The 21,649-nt window shown below is 55.4% G+C and overlaps 2 protein-coding genes across 2 annotated transcripts in view; both read left to right on the forward strand.

Moving 5' to 3' along the window:
- Nucleotides 1–21,649, forward strand: part of LOC140390600 (beta-1,3-galactosyltransferase 9-like) — a 484,726-nt gene that overhangs the window by 92,806 nt on the left and 370,271 nt on the right. The window lies entirely within an intron of this gene.
- Nucleotides 1–21,649, forward strand: part of LOC140389192 (uncharacterized) — a 56,481-nt gene that overhangs the window by 23,926 nt on the left and 10,906 nt on the right. Inside the window, exons 3-8 of the mRNA XM_072473355.1 lie at nt 3,161–3,316; nt 10,246–10,375; nt 11,338–11,462; nt 11,774–11,870; nt 16,458–16,536; nt 17,893–19,576. Of these exons, the coding sequence (XP_072329456.1) occupies nt 3,161–3,316; nt 10,246–10,375; nt 11,338–11,462; nt 11,774–11,870; nt 16,458–16,536; nt 17,893–19,576 (2,271 nt within the window). The remainder of the gene's footprint in view (nt 1–3,160; nt 3,317–10,245; nt 10,376–11,337; nt 11,463–11,773; nt 11,871–16,457; nt 16,537–17,892; nt 19,577–21,649) is intronic.

Consider the following 21,649-nt stretch of genomic DNA (forward strand, 5'->3'; position numbering starts at 1 on the left):
TCTCTCTGTCTGTGTTACCCACAGTCGGCTCTGTGTGTGTCTCCTGTCTCTGTCTGTGTTACCCACAGTCAGCTCTGTGTGTGTCTCCTGTCCCTGTCTGTGTTACCCACAGTCGGCTCTGTGTGTGTCTCTGTCTCTGTTACCCACAGTCAGCTCTGTGTGTGTCTCCTGTCTCTGTCTGTGTGACCCACAGTCGGCTCTGTGTGTGTCTCCTGTCTCTGTCTGTGTTACCCACAGTCGGCTCTGTGTGTCTCCTGTCTGTGTTACCCACAGTCAGCTCTGTGTGTGTCTCTGTCTCTGTTACCCACAGTCAGCTCTGTGTGTGTCTCTGTCTCTGTTACCCACAGTCGGCTCTGTGTGTCTCCTGTCTGTGTTACCCACAGTCGGCTCTGTGTGTGTCTCTGTCTGTGTTACCCACAGTCGGCTCTGTGTGTGTCTCCTGTCTCTGTCTGTGTTACCCACAGTCGGCTCTGTGTGTCTCCTGTCTGTGTTACCCACAGTCAGCTCTGTGTGTGTCTCTGTCTCTGTTACCCACAGTCAGCTCTGTGTGTGTCTCTGTCTCTGTTACCCACAGTCGGCTCTGTGTGTCTCCTGTCTGTGTTACCCACAGTCGGCTCTGTGTGTGTCTCTGTCTGTGTTACCCACAGTCGGCTCTGTGTGTGTCTCCTGTCTCTGTCTGTGTTACCCACAGTCGGCTCTGTGTGTCTCCTGTCTGTGTTACCCACAGTCAGCTCTGTGTGTGTCTCTGTCTCTGTCTGTGTTACCCACAGTCAGCTCTGTGTGTGTCTCTGTCTGTGTTACCCACAGTCAGCTCTGTGTGTGTCTCCTGTCTCTGTCTGTGTTACCCACAGTCAGCTCTGTGTGTGTCTCTGTCTGTGTTACCCACAGTCAGCTCTGTGTGTGTCTCCTGTCTCTGTCTGTGTTACCCACAGTCAGCTCTGTGTGTGTCTCTGTCTGTGTTACCCACAGTCAGCTCTGTGTGTGTCTCTGTCTCTGTTACCCACAGCCAGCTGTGTGTGTGTCTCTGTCTCTGTTACCCACAGTCAGCTCTGTGTGTGTCTCCTGTCTCTGCCTGTGTTACCCACAGTCGGCTCTGTGTGTGTCTCTGTCTGTGTTACCCACAGCCAGCTCTGTGTGTGTCTCCTGTCTTTGTCTGTGTTACCCACAGTCAGCTCTGTGTGTGTCTCCTGTCTCTGTCTGTGTTACCCACAGTCAGCTCTGTGTGTGTCTCTGTCTGTGTTACCCACAGTCGGCTCTGTGTGTGTCTCTGTCTGTGTTACCCACAGTCGGCTCTGTGTGTGTCTCTGTCTGTGTTACCCACAGTCGGCTCTGTGTGTGTCTCTGTCTGTGTTACCCACAGTCGGCTCTGTGTGTGTCCCTGTCTGTGTTACCCACAGTCGGCTCTGTGCGTGTCTCCTGTCTCTGTCTGTGTTACCCACAGTCAGCTCTGTGTGTGTGTCTCTGTCTGTGTTACCCACAGTCAGCTCTGTGTGTGTGTCTCTGTCTCTGTCTGTGTTACCCACAGTCGGCTCCGTGTGTGTCTCCTGTCTGTGTTACCCACAGTCGGCTCTGTGTGTGTGTCTCTGTCTGTGTTACCCACAGTCGGCTCTGTGCGTGTCTCCTGTCTCTGTCTGTGTTACCCACAGTCAGCTCTGTGTGTGTCTCCTGTCTCTGTCTGTGTTACCCACAGTCAGCTCTGTGTGTGTCTCTGTCTGTGTTTTACCCACAGTCGGCTCTGTGTGTGTCTCTCTGTCTGTGTTACCCACAGTCGGCTCTGTGTGTGTCTCCTGTCTCTGTCTGTGTTACCCACAGTCAGCTCTGTGTGTGTCTCCTGTCCCTGTCTGTGTTACCCACAGTCGGCTCTGTGTGTGTCTCTGTCTCTGTTACCCACAGTCAGCTCTGTGTGTGTCTCCTGTCTCTGTCTGTGTGACCCACAGTCGGCTCTGTGTGTGTCTCCTGTCTCTGTCTGTGTTACCCACAGTCGGCTCTGTGTGTCTCCTGTCTGTGTTACCCACAGTCAGCTCTGTGTGTGTCTCTGTCTCTGTTACCCACAGTCAGCTCTGTGTGTGTCTCTGTCTCTGTTACCCACAGTCGGCTCTGTGTGTCTCCTGTCTGTGTTACCCACAGTCGGCTCTGTGTGTGTCTCTGTCTGTGTTACCCACAGTCGGCTCTGTGTGTGTCTCCTGTCTCTGTCTGTGTTACCCACAGTCGGCTCTGTGTGTCTCCTGTCTGTGTTACCCACAGTCAGCTCTGTGTGTGTCTCTGTCTCTGTTACCCACAGTCAGCTCTGTGTGTGTCTCTGTCTCTGTTACCCACAGTCGGCTCTGTGTGTCTCCTGTCTGTGTTACCCACAGTCGGCTCTGTGTGTGTCTCTGTCTGTGTTACCCACAGTCGGCTCTGTGTGTGTCTCCTGTCTCTGTCTGTGTTACCCACAGTCGGCTCTGTGTGTCTCCTGTCTGTGTTACCCACAGTCAGCTCTGTGTGTGTCTCCTGTCTCTGTCTGTGTTACCCACAGTCAGCTCTGTGTGTGTCTCTGTCTGTGTTACCCACAGTCAGCTCTGTGTGTGTCTCCTGTCTCTGTCTGTGTTACCCACAGTCAGCTCTGTGTGTGTCTCTGTCTGTGTTACCCACAGTCAGCTCTGTGTGTGTCTCTGTCTCTGTTACCCACAGTCAGCTGTGTGTGTGTCTCTGTCTGTGTTACCCACAGTCAGCTCTGTGTGTGTCTCTGTCTCTGTTACCCACAGTCAGCTGTGTGTGTGTCTCCTGTCTCTGTCTGTGTTACCCACAGTCAGCTCTGTGTGTGTCTATGTCTGTGTTACCCACAGTCAGCTCTGTGTGTGTCTCTGTCTGTGTTACCCACAGTCAGCTGTGTGTGTGTCTCTGTCTGTGTTACCCACAGTCAGCTCTGTGTGTGTCTCCTGTCTCTGTCTGTGTTACCCACAGTCGGCTCTGTGTGTGTCTCTGTCTGTGTTACCCACAGTCAGCTCTGTGTGTGTCCCTGTCTGTGTTACCCACAGTCAGCTCTGTGTGTGTCCCTGTCTGTGTTACCCACAGTCAGCTCTGTGTGTGTCTCTGTCTCTGTTACCCACAGTCAGCTCTGTGTGTGTCTCTGTCTCTGTTACCCACCGCGTCCTCAGTCCGTTACTCCTCTCTCTCTCAGGTGGAGCACCGAGCTGTAATAGACAGTCTGATTGGCCTTTGGATCCACGCCTGCCTCCGTCTGGACTTGCTTGTGTCTTCAATCCCGCATCTCCCCTCGATGGGACCGGATCCCGCAGGCCGCCTGGACTTGGCCTTGCTCTCCCGGATTGAGACGGTACGGGGGGGGGGGGGCTGCTGGAGTTTGATCAGTTCTGATGGCCTTGTTCGTGTTCCCTCTCGCTGCTGTATTGTCTGGCGGGGTGGGCCAGGTTCGATCTGGGGAGGTGTGAGGGGAAGGTGACCGAGACACCAGTTCTGCCCGTAACCTCGCACATTCTCTCTCTCTCTCTCTCTCCGGATAACAAGCCACTTCCCCTCTCGAATAACCTTTTCTCACATCGCTTTACTCCTCCCGCTGATTATTTTGAGCCCGTTCCGGCGGCCCTTGAGTGGGCCCTCGCTATTCTCCCTGACCGTACCTCCTCGGGATCTTCGACCCCTCTACCTCACCCGTGTACAACTGCAAATTCCTGCGGATGCTTCTATTGCCCCTTAGTGTCCAAATCGGTTCGGTGAGGGTTACGAGGGTAGGGCTGGGGAGTGGGCCTGGGTGGGGGTGGCTGTGTCAGAGGGTCGGTGCAGACTCCATGAGCTGAATGGCCTCTTTTTGCACTGTATGGATTCCAGGGATTCTGTGTCCACATCCCTTTGGAGTTAAAGATTATCCTCAACACAGTCAACAGAGTTTTCAGTCTTCACGCTGAACACCAGATACACGGTCATTAATATCAGTCAGGAAGAGGGAGAGTCCCAACACTGACCTCGGGGGAGTTCCAGCAAAAACCTTCCACTAATCTGGAAAACAACCGCTTATCACTTCTCTGTTTCCCGCCGACTTCTTATCCACGTCTCTGCTTTTCCTTTCATTTCATGAGCTAGGTATTCGCTCACAGTCTGTTGTGGAGCACTTTATCAAATGTCTTCTGAAAACCCCCATCTACCACTTCAGCAGCGTCTCCCTCCTCCATCTTCCCCCTTCCCACCTCGGAAAGCTGCAGCAAGTGAGTTCCACGTGATTTTCCCGAAGTGAGCTCGTCTCATGTTTTGCTGTCAGCCACTGAGGGGAAAGATGAGTGGAGGTGCCTCACCCTGGAACTTTGTAGAACCGTAGCGCCGGGTTTATTAAGAGTTGTCGCTGCTGCGGGGCAAGGGGGTGGGCTCCTCCCATCCCCAGACCCCGGAGGCCCTCTGCTGATGTCACTGCGTATCACGTGACATTTCACCAGCCAATAGTGTCACTTGAATACATCACACCCCTTCCCGAACAGGCGCCGGAATGTGGCGACTAGGGGCTTTTCACAGTAACTTCATTGAAGCCTACTTGTGACAATAAGCGATTTTCGTTTCATTTCATTTCATTTCAGTGCTGACACTTGCATCGCATGGTCACGAGAGGCAATCCTGTGGGCGGACATCTCTCTCGTTTGGTAATATCCGACCTTGAGGAGTTTGGCTCTTTGGGATCACGGAGGTGTCCGCCTGCTGCGCTGTGAATATTCCTGGTGAAGACGCCATTCACTTTTCTGAAGCTCACAACTGGCTAGTGTTCCGACCCCAAACCTGTTCCTCTTCTGTTTGGAGTGTGTATGATATCGCACCTGGCTTGGCTGGAATGATATCTGGAGTCCGGTTTTGCACTTGTGGTATAATTCCCGTTTTGTTATGCTCTTGTCGTAGCATACGCTGCGTCCTTGATGTGCACTCTGACTAGGGAAGGTTCAGACTTAGAGATAGCTTTAACACGTTTATTGAACAGTTAACAGTTCTCCTACTTGAGCTCTACGCTACTCAGACTGACGAACCAGTCTGCTACAATCCACGTGGTGGGTGTGATGTTCAATCAACCCTGTGTCTGTACTCACTGAGAGTCTCCACTGGAAAGAGACTGAGCGTGTGTGCTGTGTCCTTTTATATGGGTTGGTGTAATGCCCTCCTGTGGTAGTGTCACCTCTGTGTGTATCGTGACTGCCCATTGGTCGTGTCCTATCTTACTGACCTATTGGTTGACTGCCTGTGTGTCATGTCTCTGGTGTCTCGCTAGGTGTAGTGTATGTACATTAACCCTTTGTGTACTTACAGTGATGTATAGCAGCACAACTCCCACCTGGGCCACCTTCTCCCCGGTTAAAGACTCCAATCTTCGGGTTTGCTTGCTTACCATCGGTGTCTGATGGGGTCACCTGACAATTTCCAAAATTGTAAATGGTGTGAAGAGTCGGAATTTTGTGATTATTCATTTACGGGATGTGGGGGTCGCTGGGTAGGCCAACATTTATTCCCCATCCCTAATTGCCCCTTGACAAGGTGGTGCTGAGCTGCCGTCTTGAAGCCGCTGCAGTCCCGGAGGTGTAGGTACACCCACCGTGCTGTTAGGGAGGGAGCTCCGGGATTTGGACCCGGCGACACTGAAGGAACGGCCGATATATTTCCCAGTCAGGATGGGGAGTGACTTGGAGGGGAACCTCCAGGTGGGGGCAATCCCAGGTATCTGCTGCTCTTGTCCTTCTAGGTGGTGGTGGCCGTGGGTTTGGAAGGTGCTGCCTGAGGAACCTCGGTGAGTTCCTGCAGTGAATCTTGTCGATGGTGCACACGGCTGACACTGTCCATTGGAGGGGGAGGGAGTGAATGTTTGTGGAATCAAGCGGGGCTGCTTTGTCCTGGATGGTGTCGAGCTGCATGAGTGTTGTTGGAGCTGAGCTCATCCAGGCAAGTGGAGAGTTTTCCAGCGCACTCCTGACTTCTGCCTTGTAGATGGTGGACAGGCTTTGGGGGGGGGGGGGATCAGGAGGCGAGTTGCTCTCCGCAGGATTCCCAGCCTCTGACCTGCCCTGGTAGCCACAGTATTAATGTGGCCGGGTCCAGTTCAGTTTCTGGTCAATCTGAACTCTGTTGATGTAAATTGAATCCCATTATTGCTCCTGCATTCCAAACCTTGCGACTGACCTTGTCTCGCGGCCCATTAACTGTTTGGTTGTCGTCAATTCCCTGACCACAGCTTCTGCCCATTGTGTGTGTCGACCATCGCTAGGAACATATACCCTCCGATTGGACCAGCGGTCGAGATTAATTCTCCGTCACGGCTGTGTCACCTATTCCAGGCGTGAGGCGGAACATTCCTTAATGTGCGGCAGGATTGGCACAGCCCCACCTTCTCCTCAATTTGGAAATGTAATCCTGCCCACCAGAGGTACCTGCATGCCAAGTCCATCATCCCCACCGCACCGGGATGTCCGACATGTCGTTGTCCAAGGACTCTGTTTCGTGGACACGGCGGAATGTTGACTCGAATACCCCACAGCGGGGAACCCCACTCTGAACGATCACCTCGAGGCGCCGAGTGAGGTCGGGCTGGATGCCTCTGCTTTGAGGCACATTTGTTAACTCGCTTTTTTGGGTCATATCCGTCACGGTCCTTGTATACCTTTGTACTGAGGTGAAGTTAGCGGTACTTTTTCAGCGTGACAGAGATACAAGATATTTCTGAAAATGTTTTATCAGAATCTTGTTTGACTTCTGACCTTGTTTGACTTGTACTGTCCGCCTGGGTAACGTGTCGATGCAGGAAGGATGTTCCCGATGGTGGGGGTGTCCAGAACCAGGGGTCACAGTCTGAGGATTCAGGGTAAACCATTTCGGACAGAGATAAGGAGACATTTCTTCACACAGAGAGTGGTGAGCCTGTGGAATTCATTACCACAGGAAGTAGTTGATGCTGAAACATTGAATATATTTCACTTGGGGAGAATGGGATCGAAGGCTGCGGGGAGAGAGCAGGATTAGGCTATTGAGTTGGATGATCAGCCATGATGGTGATGAATGGCGGAGCGGGCTCGAAGGGCTGAAAGGCCTCACCCTGCTCCTGGATAGGGGGTCCGGTGATCGGTGGAGATTGACAAAGATGTCAAGGACAGAGACACAATGGGAATGTAAATGGTGGTGATCACGGCGATGAAGACAGCGGTTGGTGGCGCAAAAAGAGGTTGGAATGTGTCAATGGGAGATCAAACGGTGAGCAGGTCAAAGGGCAACAGGGAACTGAAGGCCCAAAAGTGGGATTGGGGGGGGGGGGGGGAATGGCAAGTGGAAAACCGATTTAATGGAAGAAACGAAAAATGGGGTGAAGGTGGGCAGCGCAGTGGTTAGCACTGCTGCCTCACAGCTCCCGGTCTGGGTTTCCTCCGGGTGCTCCGCTTTCCTCCCGCAGCCCAAAGATGTACAGGATTGGCCGTGATAAATTGTCCCTTAGTGTCCAGGGATGTACAGGTTAGGTGGATTGGCCGTGATAAATTGTCCCTTAGTGTCCAGGGATGTGCAGGTTAGGTGGATTGGCCGTGATAAATTGTCCCTTAGTGTCCAGGGATGTGCAGGTTAGGTGGATTGGCCGTGATAAATTGTCCCTTAGTGTCCAGGGATGTGCAGGTTAGGTGGATTGGCCGTGATAAATTGTCCCTTAGTGTCCAGGGATGTGCAGGTTAGGTGGATTGGCCGTGATAAATTGTCCCTTAGTGTCCAGGGATGTGCAGGTTAGGTGGATTGGCCGTGATAAATTGTCCCTTAGTGTCCAGGGATGTACAGGTTAGGTGGATTGGCCGTGTTAATTTGTCCCAGCATGCTCATTCGAGGGGCCGGTGCAGACTCGATGGGCAGAATGGCCTCCTTCTGCACTGGGGGGATTTTACAACAAAGAAAAGTACAGCACAGGAACAGGCCCTTCGGCCCTCCAAGCCCGTGCCGACCATGCTGCCCGACTAAACTACAATCTTCTACACTTCCTGGGTCCATATCCCTCTATTCCCATCCTATTCATGGATTTGTCAAGATGCCCCTTAAATGTCACTATCGTCCCCGCTTCCACCACCTCCTCCGGTAGCGAGTTCCAGGCACCCACTACCCTCTGTGTAAAAAAACTTGCCTCGTACATCTACTCTAAACCTTGCCCCTCTCACCTTAAACCTAAGACCCCTAGTAATTGACCCCTCTACCCTGGGGAAAAGCCTCTGACTATCCACTCTGTCTATGCCCCTCATAATTTTGTAGACCTCTATCAGGTCGCCCCTCAACCTCCTTCGTTCCAGTGAGAACAAACCGAGTTTATTCAATCGCTCCTCATAGCTTATGCCCTCCATACCAGGCAACATTCTGGTAAATCTCTTCTGCACCCTCTCTAAAGCCTCCACATCCTTCTGGTAGTGCGGCGACCAGAATTGAACACTATTCTCCAAGTGTGGCCTAACTAAGGTTCTATACAGCTGCAACATGACTTGCCAATTCTTATACTCAATGCCCCGGCCAATGAAGGCAAGCATGCCGTATGCCTTCTTGACTACCTTCTCCACCTGTGTTGCCCCTATCAGTGACCTGTGGACCTGTGCTCCTAGATCTCTCTGACTGTCAATACTTGGTGCAATACTGAACGGCAAGGCGATGAGGATATTGTCCGCTATTGCGAGGGGGGTGGACTATCAATCCTGGGAAGCCCTGTGACCACAGGACAGGGTATCTGGGAGATCACAGCCGGGGCATGGAGAACCGATTTCTGCTCTCCTGACTCGAGGGGGGATAGACTCACGTTGGAAATTTACTCAGCTGATTGCTGGGATGGAGGGTGGAGAGGCTGAGAGAATGCTTCCCCTTGTGAGGGACTCTGCAAACAGGGGTCACCCTTTCACAAGGAGGATCCCAGTTAAGATGTGGGTAGTGTGGTTGGTGTAGTCCACATGGAATTCAGTAAGACTTTTGACAAAGTGCCACTCGCGAGACTGGTCGATGGGATCCTGGGCAAATTGGATCAAAAATTAGCGAAGTGACAGGAGGGAGGGAGAGATGGTGGAAGGGTGTTTTTGTCACTGGTAGCCTGTGTCCAGTGGTGTTCCGCAGGGATCGGTGCCGGCTCCTTGCCGTGTCCTGTCCGCGGGGATCAGTGCCGGCTCCTCGCCATGTCCTGTCCGCGGGGATCAGTGCCGGCTCCTCGCTGTGTCCAGTCCACTGGGATCAGTGCCGGCTCCTCGCTGTGTCCAGTCCGCGGGGATCAGTGCCGGCTCCTCGCTGTGTCCAGTCCGCGGGGATCGGTGCCGGCTCCTCGCCGTGTCCAGTCCGTGGGGATCGGTACCGGCTCCTCGCTGTGTCCAGTCCGCGGGGATCAGTGCCGGCTCCTCGCCGTGTCCTGTCCGCGGGGATCAGTGCCGGCTCCTCGCTGTGTCCAGTCCGCGGGGATCAGTGCCGGCTCCTCGCTGTGTCCAATCCGCGGGGATCAGTGCCGGCTCCTCGCTGTGTCCAGTCCGCAGGGATCGGTGCCGGCTCCTCGCCGTGTCCAGTGCGTGGGGATCGGTGCCGGCTCCTCGCCGTGTCCTGTCTGCGGGGATCAGTGCCGGCTCCTCGCCATGTCCTGTCTGCGGGGATCAGTGCCGGCTCCTCGCCATGTCCTGTCTGCGGGGATCAGTGCCGGCTCCTCGCCATGTCCTGTCTGCGGGGATCAGTGCCGGCTCCTCGCCGTGTCCTGCCCGCGGGGATCAGTGCCGGCTCCTCGCTGTGTCCAGTCCACTGGGATCAGTGCCGGCTCCGTGCTGTGTGAAATGTACGTTAATGATCGAGACTGGAATGCGGGGGGATTTGATCAGTAAATGCGCAGATGACACGAACGTTGGTGGTGTTGTGAATGGGGAGGAGGGAATCCTTCGTTTACTGGGCGATATAGACGTGCTGGCCAGGTGGGCTGAACACGGCAAATGGAGTTTCACCCTGGAAAGTGAGAGGTGATGCGTTTTGGGAGGAGTAACGAGGTTCGGGAATACACGATGAACGGTCGGACACTGGGAAGTACAGAGGGGCCTCTGGGTTCATGTCCATAGATCCCTGAGGACAGCGGGACAGGTAGATGAGGGGGGTAAGAGGGTACATGGGTACGAGGTTTAGAATATAAGAGCAGGAGGGTTATGATGGGGCTGAGTAAAACACTGGTTAGGCCTCAGCTGGAGTGGGAGGGGGAGGCTCGGAGTTTTAAAGCCTCTCGCTAACCTGCTGTTAATTTGAAACCCGGTGTTTTAGAATGGAGTGAGCAGTCCTGGCCAGGTCCCTTGCAGAGTGGATGCGGACTCGCAGGGCCTAGCGAAGATGGTCGACGTGGACGCGCTGTGTCAGCTGGTCCGCCGTTACTGCCCTCACCTCCCGCACGCAGGTACGGACTGGGAAACGTCGCGAGGGGGCCCAGCTGGGGGGGGGGGAATTCTGTTCAGCTAACTGTAACACGGAGCCACGTGAAGAGGTGGCCGAGAGGGGTGAGGCCATGGGGGGGGGATTGGACAACAACGCCGTTACGTTTCCTCTCCGTCCGTGTGTCGAAACCTGGAAAATAAGGACTCTGCACCAAGATAAGCAAGTAAAACCTGGTGCTCATAAACCTGTACACATAAGTGGCATTTGAAACATATGGGTTTGCTTAATTGGCATGTAGAGGCAGATCAGATTTCAGGAAGCAAGTTAAGATGTTGTACCCGCTAATTATAAAGCTATTACTTTGTTGCTAATGTGCTTAATTCTGTGCTCCAATTAAAGTTTGTTTGAATATAAAAACTGTCGACTGGTCAGTGTCACCACTCCTGTGGGGCAGTAACATTTCCTCCGTTTTACCAAATGCAAACAGTTTGGTTCTAATCCAGGATCTTGACCAAATTTGAGGTTCTAAGTCTGGATCTGTAAACGCAGAGGACAGGCCACACTCTCGCAACCACATGCTTGCAAAACTAAAACTAAATTCCGACTGTTGGGCGTGATTCTGCGTCTGGACCGCACTTGTTGAACAACCCCGAGTGCGCCAAAGACCAATGTCTGATCAGTTGAGCTCGTAATGTTTGCCCTTGCTGGAACTTTATTTACGTCCTCTGCAAACAAAAGGGACCTGTTCAAGCCGTGAACCTTTTTACTAATTAGCCTGGGGTTTGGGGAGCTTCCATTTAACCGCTCCTTTCTCTCTTCAGCCAATCAGAATCGATTAGTCCACCAATTTCCTCCTGTAGTACAAATGGTCAGAATTTGAAATTTGGCATTCTGGTGTTTGTCCTGCTGAGTGCAGGGTCTGACCGCTTCAGCTGGCTTTCCAACGATAACATGCTTGATGTTGTTCCTGTGTTTTCCCCTTAGATTTTGGAACCGGAATTTGTAAAGAAAGACGGATTGAATCTTTTCTGAACTTCGCTTGGGATCACCTCCACCTCCGATGCTTTCTGTCCGTACAGGACTTCCTGGAGCCTTCTGAAGAACTGAAGGTAATTGTGACGGTGCCCACATGGCGTTTTCCCCCCCTGGATAGACCAGCCCAGTCTCTGCTTTCCCTCAAACAGCCTCCGCCCAGGCAACAGTCTCCGCACCCTGCCCAAAGCAGTTGCAGTTAGCCTTCCCCTAAGCTCTGACAAAGAGTCGTCGGACTCGAAACGTTGCCTCTTTTCTCTCCGTACACCTGCTGAGGTTTTCCGGCGTTAACCCCGGAATGGGAATCTGCTGGGATATTGCACAATTTGCTGAAATTGCTCGTCCTGGTGTTTAACACGTGTTACGTTCATTATCCTCCCCTTTCCAGACGGATTATATGGTGTTTTTAGCTGAATTATTCTGGAGCCTGGAATCTGGGAACGCGCCCTGTCAGCGAGAGGGATGGGGCCATCCTAAGGAGGAGGGTGAGTTCAGCGAGAGTCCCTCCCTATCCCGGAAACCTCCTCCACCCCCGACAGCCCTCCGTATCCCAGTAACCTCCTCCACCCCCGACAACCCTCCCTATCTCTGTAACCTCCTCCAGCCCCTACACCACTCCCTATCTCTGTAACCTCCTCCACCCCCGACAACCCTCCCTATCTCTGTAACCTCCTCCACCCCCGACAACCCTCCCTATCTCTGTAACCTCCTCCACCCCCGACAACCCTCCCTATCTTTGTAACCTCCTCCAGCCCCCACAACGCTCCCTATCTCTGTAACCTCCTCCACCCCCTGACAACCCTCCCTATCTCTGTAACCTCCTCCACCCCCTGACAACCCTCCCTATCTCTGTAACCTCCTCCACCCCCTGACAACCCTCCCTATCTCTGTAAACTCCTCCACCCCCTGACAACCCTCCCTATCTCTGTAACCTCCTCCACCCCCGACAACCCTCCCTATTTGTAACCTCCTCCACCCCCGACAACACTCCCTATCCCGGTAACCTCCTCCACCCCTGACAACCCTCCCTATCTGTAACCTCCTCCACCCCCGACAACCCTCCCTATCTCTGTAACCTCCTCCAGCTCCTACAACCCTCCCTATCCCGGTACAATCCTCCAGCCCCTACACCCCTCCCTATCCCTGTACCCTCCTCCAATCCACACAAACCTCCCTACCCCCGGCTACCTCCTCCCGCTCCTACAACCCTCCCTATCCCGGTAACCTCCTCCAGCTCTACAACCCTCCCTATCTCTGTAACCTCCTCCAGCCCCTACAACCCTCCCTATCTCTGTAACCTCCTTCAGTCCCCAACACCCCTCCCTATCTCTGTAACCTCCTCCACCCCCGACAACCCTCCCTATCTCTGTAACCTCCTCCAGCCCCTACACCCCTCCCTATCTCTGTAACCTCCTCCTGCCCCTACAACCCTCCCTATCTCTGTAACCTCCTCCAGCCCCTACAACCCTCCCTATCTCTGTAACCTCCTCCAGCCCCCACAACCCTCCCTATCTCTGTAACCTTCTCCAGCCCCTACAACCCTCCCTATCTCTGTAACCTCCTCCAGCCCCCACAACCCTTCCTATCCCGGTAACCTCCTCCAACCCGACAACCCTCCCTATCTCTGTAACCTCCTCCAGCCCCTACAACCCTCCCTATCTCTGTAACCACCTCCGATCCCGACAACCCTCCCTATCTCTGTAACCACCTCCAGTCCCTCCACCCCTCCCTATCTCTGTAACCTTCTCCAGCCCCTACAACCCTCCCTATCTCTGTAACCTCCTCCAGTCCCTACACCCCCTCCTTTTCTCTGTCACCTTCCCCAGCCCCTACACCCCTCCCTATCTCTGTAACCTCCTCCAGCCAGTACACCCCTCCCTATCTCTGTAACCTCCTCCATCCCCCTACAACCCTCCCTATCTCTGTAACCTCCTCCACTCCCGACAACCCTCCCTATCTGTAACCTCCTGCAGCCCCTACAACCCTCCCTATCTCTGTAACCTCCTGCAGCCCCTACAACCCTCCCTATCTCTGTAACCTCCTCCACCCCCGACAACCCTCCCTATCCCGGTAACCTCCTCCACCCCTGACAATCCTCCCTATCTGTAACCTCCTCCACCCCCGACAACCCTCCCCATCTCTGTAACCTCCTCCAGCTCCTACAACCCTCCCTATCCCGGTACAATCCTCCAGCCCCTACACCCCTCCCTATCCCAGTACCCTCCTCCAATCCACACAAACCTCCCTACCCCCGGCTACCTCCTCCAGCTCCTACAACCCTCCCTATCCCGGTAACCTCCTTCAGTCCCCAACACCCCTCCCTATCTCTGTAACCTCCTCCACCCCCGACAACCCTCCCTATCTCTGTAACCACCTCCGGTCCCTCCACCACTCCCTGTCTCTGTAACCTCCTCCACCCCGGACAACGCTCCCTATCTCTGTAACCTCCTCCAGCCCCTACACCCCTCCCTATCTCTGTAACCACCTCCGGTCCCTCCACCCCTCCCTGCCTCTGTAACCTCCTCCAGCCCCTACACCCCTCCCTATCTCTGTAACCTCCTCCTGCCCCCACAACCCTCCCTATCTCTGTAACCTCCTCCTGCCCCTACAACCCTCCCTATCTCTGTAACCTCCTCCAGCCCCTACAACCCTCCCTATCTCTGTAACAACCTCCGGTCCCCCCAACTCACCCTATTTCTGTAACCTCCTCCTGCCCCCACAACCCTCCCTATCCCGGTAACCTCCTCCAACCCGACAACCCTCCCTATCTCTGTAACCTCCTCCAGCCCCTACAACCCTCCCTATCTCTGTAACCACCTCCGATCCCGACAACCCTCCCTATCTCTGTAACCACCTCCGGTCCCTCCACCCCTCCCTATCTCTGTAACCTCCTCCAGCCCCTACAACCCTCCCTATCTCTGTAACCTCCTCCGGTCCCGACAACCCTCCCTATCTCTGTAACCTCCTCCAGTCCCCTACACCCCTCCCTATCTCTGTAACCTCCTCCAGTCCCTACACCCCCTCCTTTTCTCTGTCACCTTCCCCAGCCCCTACACCCCTCCCTATCTCTGTAACCTCCTCCAGCCACTACACCCCTCCCTATCTCTGTAACCTCCTCCACCCCCGACAACCCTCCCTATCTCTGTAACCACCTCCGGTCCCTCCACCCCTCCCTGTCTCTGTAACCTCCTCCACCCCCGACAACCCTCCCTATTTCTGTAACCTCCTCCAGCCCCTACACCCCTCCCTATCTCTGTAACCTCCTTCAGTCCCCAACACCCCTCTCTATCTCTGTAACCTCCTCCACCCCCGACAACCCTCCCTATCTCTGTAACCACCTCCGGTCCCTCCACCCCTCCCTGTCTCTGTAACCTCCTCCACCCCCGACAACCCTCCCTATCTCTGTAACCTCCTCCAGCCCCGACACCCCTCCCTATCTCTGTAACCTCCTCCAGCCCCTACACCCCTCCCTATCTCTGTAACCACCTCCGGTCCCTCCACCCCTCCCTGCCTCTGTAACCTCCTCCAGCCCCTACACCCCTCCCTATCTCTGTAACCTCCTCCTGCCCCCACAACCCTCCCTATCTCTGTAACCTCCACCTGCCCCTACAACCCTCCCTATCTCTGTAACCTCCTCCAGCCCGACAACCCTCCCTACCTCTGTAACCTCCTCCAGTCCCGACAACCCTCCCTATCTCTGTAACCTCCTCCAGCCCCTACAACCCTCCCTATCTCTGTAACCTCCTCCAGTCCCTACACCCCTCCCTATCTCTGTAACCACCTCCGGTCCCTCCACCCCTCCCTGCCTCTGTAACCTCCTCCAGCCCCTACACCCCTCCCTATCTCTGTAACCTCCTCCAGCCCCCACAACCCTCCCTATCTCTGTAACCACCTCCAGTCCCTACACTCTTCCCTATCTCTGTAACCTCCTCCACCCCCGACAACCCTCCCTATCTCTGTAACATCCACCAGCTCCTACACCCCTCCCTATCTCTGTAACCTCCTCCAGCCCCTCAACCCCCTCCCTATCTCTGTAATCTCCTCCAGTCCCTACAACCCTCCCTATCTCTGTAACCTCCTTCAGTCCCCAACACCCCTCCCTATCTCTGTAACCTCCTCCACCCCCGACAACCCTCCCTATCTCTGTAACCACCTCCGGTCCCTCCACCCCTCCCTGTCTCTGTAACCACCTCCGGTCCCTCCACCCCTCCCTGTCTCTGTAACCTCCTCCACCCCCGACAACCCTCCCTATCTCTGTAACCTCCTCCAGCCCCTACACCCCTCCCTATCTCTGTAACCACCTCCGGTCCCTCCACCCCTCCCTGTCTCTGTAACCTCCTCCAGCCCCTACACCCCTCCCTATCTCTGTAACCTCCTCCAGTCCCTACACCCCTCCCTGTCTCTGTAACCTCCTCCAGTCCCTACACCCCTCCCTATCTCTGTAATCTCCTCCAGTCCCTACACCCCTCCCTATCTCTGTAACCTCCTCCAGTCCCTACATCCCTCCCTATCTCTGTAACCTCCTCCAGCCCCTACACCCCTCCCTATCTCTGTAACCTCCTCCAGTCCCTACACCCCTCCCTGTCTCTGTAACCTCCTCCAGCCCCTACACCCCTCCCTATCTCTGTAACCTCCTCCAGTCCCTACACCCCTCCCTATCTCTGTAACCTCCTCCAGCCCCTACACCCCTCCCTATCTCTGTAACCTCCTCCAGCCCCTACACCCCTCCCTATCTCTGTAACCTCCTCCAGCCCCTACAACCCTCCCTATCTCTGTAACCTCCTCCAGCCCCTACACCCCTCCCTATCTCTGTAACCTCCTCCAGTCCCTACACCCCTCCCTGTCTCTGTAACCTCCTCCAGTTCCTACACCCCTCCCTGTCTCTATAACCCCCTCCAGCCCTGACACCGCACCCTCGCTCTCTTCCCCCTCCTTTCAGCCCACTCTCATGCGCCCTGACACTCACACTCTGTCTCTCTCTGTCTGTCTCTCTCTGTCTCTGTCTCAGTCTGTCTCTGTCTCTGTCTCTCTCTGTCTGTCTCACTCTCATTCTCACTCTCACTCTCTCTCAGATGCTACATTGAGGATGTTCTGTACGATGAAACCTCCTCGATCTCAGACCCCAATCATTGGCTCCTCTTCAGTGAGTTGGTGAGTGAGTTTTCTCCTGGATTTGATGGACCTCAGTGGAACGTTCTGGAAACACTGGAAGGTGGGGGTGGGTTGAGGTTTAACGTGGGAGCTGAGGAAAGATTTGGAGCAAATCTTCTACTTGGTCCAATTCCATTGAGGGAGGTTATCAAACTGACCCTCCCTATCTCCGTCACTCCATTCAGCACTCCCTCAGTACTGACCCTCTGACAGTGCGGCACTCCCTCAGTACTGACCCTCTGACAGTGCGGCACTCCCTCAGCACTGACGCTCTGACAGTACGGCCACTCCCTCAGTACTGACCCTCTGACAGTGCGGCACTCCCTCAGTACTGACCCTCTGACAGTGCGGCACTCCCTCAGTACTGACCCTCTGACAGTGCGGCGCTCCCTCAGCACTGACCCTCTGACAGTGCAGCACTCCCTCAGTACTGACCCTCTGACAGTGCAGCACTCCCTCAGTACTGACCCTCTGACAGCGCGGCACTCCCTCAGTACTGACTCTCTGACAGCGCGGCACTCCCTCAGTACTGACCCTCTGACAGTGCAGCACTCCCTCAGTACTGACCCTCTGACAGCGCGGCACTCCCTCAGTACTGACCCTCTGACAGTGCGGCACTCCCTCAGTACTGACCCTCTGACAGTGCGGCACTCCCTCAGTACTGACCCTCTGACAGCGCGGCACTCCCTCAGTACTGACTCTCTGACAGCGCGGCACTCCCTCAGTACTGACCCTCTGACAGTGCGGCACTCCCTCAGTACTGACCCTCTGACAGTGCGGCACTCCCTCAGTACTGACCCTCTGACAGTGCGGCACTCCCTCAGTACTGACCCTCTGACAGTGCGGCACTCCCTCAGTACTGACCCTCTGACAGTGCGGCACTCCCTCAGTACTGACCCTCTGACAGTGTGGCACTCCCTCAGTACTGACCCTCTGACAGTGCGGCACTCCCTCAGTACTGACCCTCTGACAGTGCGGCACTCCCTCAGTACTGACCCTCTGACAGTGCGGCACTCCCTCAGCACTGACCCTCTGACAGTGCGGCACTCCCTCAGTACTGACCCTCGATCCCCCAGCTCCCTCCGAGTGCGAGTTATGACTCGCTGTTTGACCGAGCGTGACCCAAGTGTTGCGGTCCACATGTTCCTCGGCTTCCCCCTCAATCCCAGCTGAATCCCTTCTAGCGTTTGGAGAATGAATTTGTTCTGGGAGCGGAGAATAGTGAGGGCTCTGTTTAAATGTGGCATCTCATGACCCAGACCAGATCTGTCTCGAGGTTCGTTATCACGCCTCTCCGTCTCTCTCTCCCTCTCCCTCTCTCTCCCTCCCTCCCTCTCCCTCTCTCCCTGCCTGCAGCTCCGCTCCGGTCCGCCTGGGTGAGGATACCGTTCCACCGGAGACCCTGTGCGCCAGCGAGGACCAGGCCCCGGAGGGCACGTTGGCCGTGGAGTCGCTGGATTTGCGCCCGCCTTGCGAGTTGGCAGCCTCGCGCCGACCCCTGGCCAGGCCGAAAGATGCCAAGCTGGCCCTGCAGGCGAGGAAGGAACTCCGCAACAGTTACATCGTCTGCCAGGGGCACCTCACGCTGGAGAGCGGCAAGGCCAGGGGCCTCCCAGTCGTCAGCAGCTGGCGCGCGCAGGAAGAGGGTGGGGGTGGGCCTCACCCACACAACACGGCCAGGCGCCCGGAAACCACCTGTGGGCTCTGGGAAGATCCCGAGGGGCCGAACGCTCCCGGCCAGGGGGCACAGGAAGATCCCGAGGGGCCGAATGCTCCTGGCCAGGGGGCACAGGAAGATCCCGAGGGGCCGAACGCTCCCGGCCAGGGGGCACAGGAAGATCCCGAGGGGCCGAATGCTCCTGGCCAGGGCACGACAATCAGTCGCCGTTTTACGTACATTATTAAAAAGAACCGTGGTACTGAGGCTAATGGGGCCTTGCCCCCAGCGGTTGCCACGCCTGGGAGTGAGGGCAATGGGGCCTTGCCCCATGTGGCCTCCCTGTCTGGGAGTGAAGCCAATGGGGCCTTGCCCCCCGCAGCCCCCGTGTCTGGGAGTGAGGGCAATGGGGCCTTGCCCCCCGCAGCCCCCGTGTCTGGGAGTGAGGGCAATGGGGCCTTGCCCCCCGCGGCCCCCGTGTCTGGGAGTGAGGGCAATGGGGCCTTGCCCCCCGCAGCCCCCGTGTCTGGGAGTGAGGGCAATGGGGCCTTGCCCCCCGCGGCCCCCGTGTCTGGGAGTGAGGGCAATGGGGCCTTGCCCCCCGCGGCCCCCGTGTCTGGGAGTGAGGGCAAGGGCCCTGTCTCGAATGCTACCGTCCAGATGACGAGCTTCGTCGAGCGCAAGCAGCTGAAGGCCAGGGGCCGCAGGTGGAGCAGGGCGGGGGGGCATCCGGCAGAGGCACAGCAAGTCCCCGGGGGGTGGGAGGGGCAGTTGCGTGGCGGGTCCTCCCCCGAGGCGTTTCAGCTCCGCAAGCTTCTGGAGGAGAAGAGGCGAGAGATCCGGGCTCAAATCCGGGCCATGGAAGCCCTGAGCGCCCGGCAGTGGCAGACACTAGGCCGAAGAGCCTTCCGTGGCCTGATGAGGGAGCAGGAGGTGGGGGCGGAGGGTCAGGCCGCAGCGGGTAACGGCGCAGGCTGCGAGGAGGGAGGAGGGCCGGGCCGAGGGCCTGTCCCGAGCGAGGCCTCCAATTATCATTCCACAATGGGCAAGTTGAGCGGGAGTTTAATCGCAGTCCAGGATGAGCTCGAGCATCTCGCCGTCCGTGAGCCACCGCGTCCCGACCTGGAACACAACCAGGGGCCAGAGCAGCGGGAAATCGGGGACCCATCAGCTGGGAGGCTCCGGGGAGCGGGGGGAGGCCCGGGCAGGGCGAGCCAGTCCCCTTGTGGTCGCCACTCCGATCGCCTCGAGGCAGGGACACCAGCTGGTCGACATCCACCCGGCACGGACACAGGAGGAGCCCAGGAGCCAGAGGAAACCAGCGGGAACGTCGGAGAACGGAATCCGCCAGAAAACCATGCCGGAGCAGCGGAGCAGTCCCAGGTCAGGCTAATTTGACGAGGTGTTTTGTTGCTTTGGTTGGGATTGACGGACATGATTTTGGGTGTTCCGCCATGCTCCGGGAACAGCTCCCCTGAGCAAAGTCCACCCCTCAAAGAACAAAGAAATGTCCAGCACAGGAACAGGCCCTTCGGCCCTCCAAGCCCGTGCCGACCATGCTGCTCGACTAAGCTACAATCTTCTACACTTCCTGGGTCCGTATCCCTCTATTCCCATCCTATTCATGTATTTGTCAAGATGCCCCTTAAATGTCCCTATCGTCCCTGCTTCCACCACCTCCTCCGGTAGCGAGTTCCAGGCACCCACTACCCTCTGCGTAAAAAAACTTGCCTCGTACATCTCCTCTAAACCTTGCCCCTCGCACCTTAAACCTATGCCCCCTAGTAATTGACCCCTCTACCCTGGGGAAAAGCCTCTGACTATCCACTCTGTCTATGCCCCTCATATTTTTGTAGACCTCGATCAGGTCTCCCCTCAACGTCCATCGTTCCAGTGAGAACAAACCGAGTTTATTCAATCGCTCCTCATAGCTAATGCCCTCCATACCAGGCAACATTCTGGTAAATCTCTTCTGCACCCTCTCTAAAGCCTCCACATCCTTCTGGTAGTGTGGCGACCAGAATTGAACACTATACTCCAAGTGTGGCCTAACTAAGGTTCTATACAGCTGCAACATGACTTGCCAATTCTTATACTCAATGCCCCGGCCAATGAAGGCAAGCATGCCGTATGCCTTCTTGACTACCTTCTCCACCTGTGTTGCCCCTATCAGTGACCTGTGGACCTGTACTCCTAGATCTCTTTGACTTTCAAATCTCTTGAGGGTTCTACCATTCACTGTATATTCCCTACCTGCATTAGCCCTTCCAAAATGCATTACCTCACATTTGTCCGGATTAAACTCCATCTGCCATCTCTCCGCCCAAGTCTCCAAACAATCTAAATCCTGCTGCTAAATCCTCCAAATGATCTAACTCTTCGGAGACATTGGGGCTTCTGTTCCCCTCCCCGGGGCACGAGGCCAACTCCCACCGCGCTGCCACCTGCTGCACCATTGAGGGGGGGCCGTCAGAGAGAGGGGGCAAGGGGGGGCCCTGTTGGAGGGTGGGTTGGGGGAAAGCTAACACATTTGTAAATCGAAAATGTGCCCGTAAAGTTAGTTAAAAAAGCGACAAGGAGGGTTGATGAGGGTACCGCTCTTGATGTGATGTACATGGACTTTCAGAAGGTGTTTGCTAATGTGCCACATAACAGACTTGTGAGAAAAATAGCAGCTGATGGAATGAAGGGGACAGGAGCAACATGGATACAAAATTGGCTGAATAAGAAGCAGAGAGTAACGGCCAATGGGTATTATTCGGGCTGGAGGAAGATTTGTTCTGGAATACCTTGGGGTCGGTATTGGGACCGTTTGCTTTTCGATCTAGCTGTTGATGTGCAGGGTACAGGTTCCAAGTTTGTGGATAACACACAACTGGGAAAGCAGTCCAGAACTTGGGAAGGACATGGACAACTTGGTGGAGTGGGCAGAGAGGTGGCAGGTGCAATTCAACGCGGAGTAGTGTGAGGTGATGCGTTTTGGTTGGAAGACAATATGTGAAGTGATTCATTTTGGAAGGTCGAATCTGAATGCTGAATACTGGGTTAAAGGCAGGATTCCTGGAAGTGTGGAGGGACAGAGGGATCTTGGGGTCCACGTACATGGATCCCTCAAAGTTGCCACCCCGGTTGATAGGGTTGTTAAGAAGGAGTCTGGTGTGTTGGCTTTCATTAACAGGGGGATTGAGTTTAAGAGCCGCGAGGTTTTGCTGCAGCTTTATAAAACCCTGGTTAGACCACACTTGGAATATTGTGTCCAGTTCTGGTCACCTCATTATAGGAAGGATGTGGATGCTTTGGGGAGGGTGCAGAGGAGATTTACCAGGATGCTGCCTGGACTGGACGGCATGACGTATGAAGAAAGGTTGAGGGAGCTCGGGATTTTCTCACTGGAGCGAAGAAGGCAGAGAGGTGGCTAGATAGAGGTGTACAAGGTGATGAGAGGCATGGATAGAG

This window comes from Scyliorhinus torazame, chromosome 14, assembly GCF_047496885.1.
Source record: "Scyliorhinus torazame isolate Kashiwa2021f chromosome 14, sScyTor2.1, whole genome shotgun sequence".
NCBI lineage: Eukaryota > Metazoa > Chordata > Chondrichthyes > Carcharhiniformes > Scyliorhinidae > Scyliorhinus > Scyliorhinus torazame.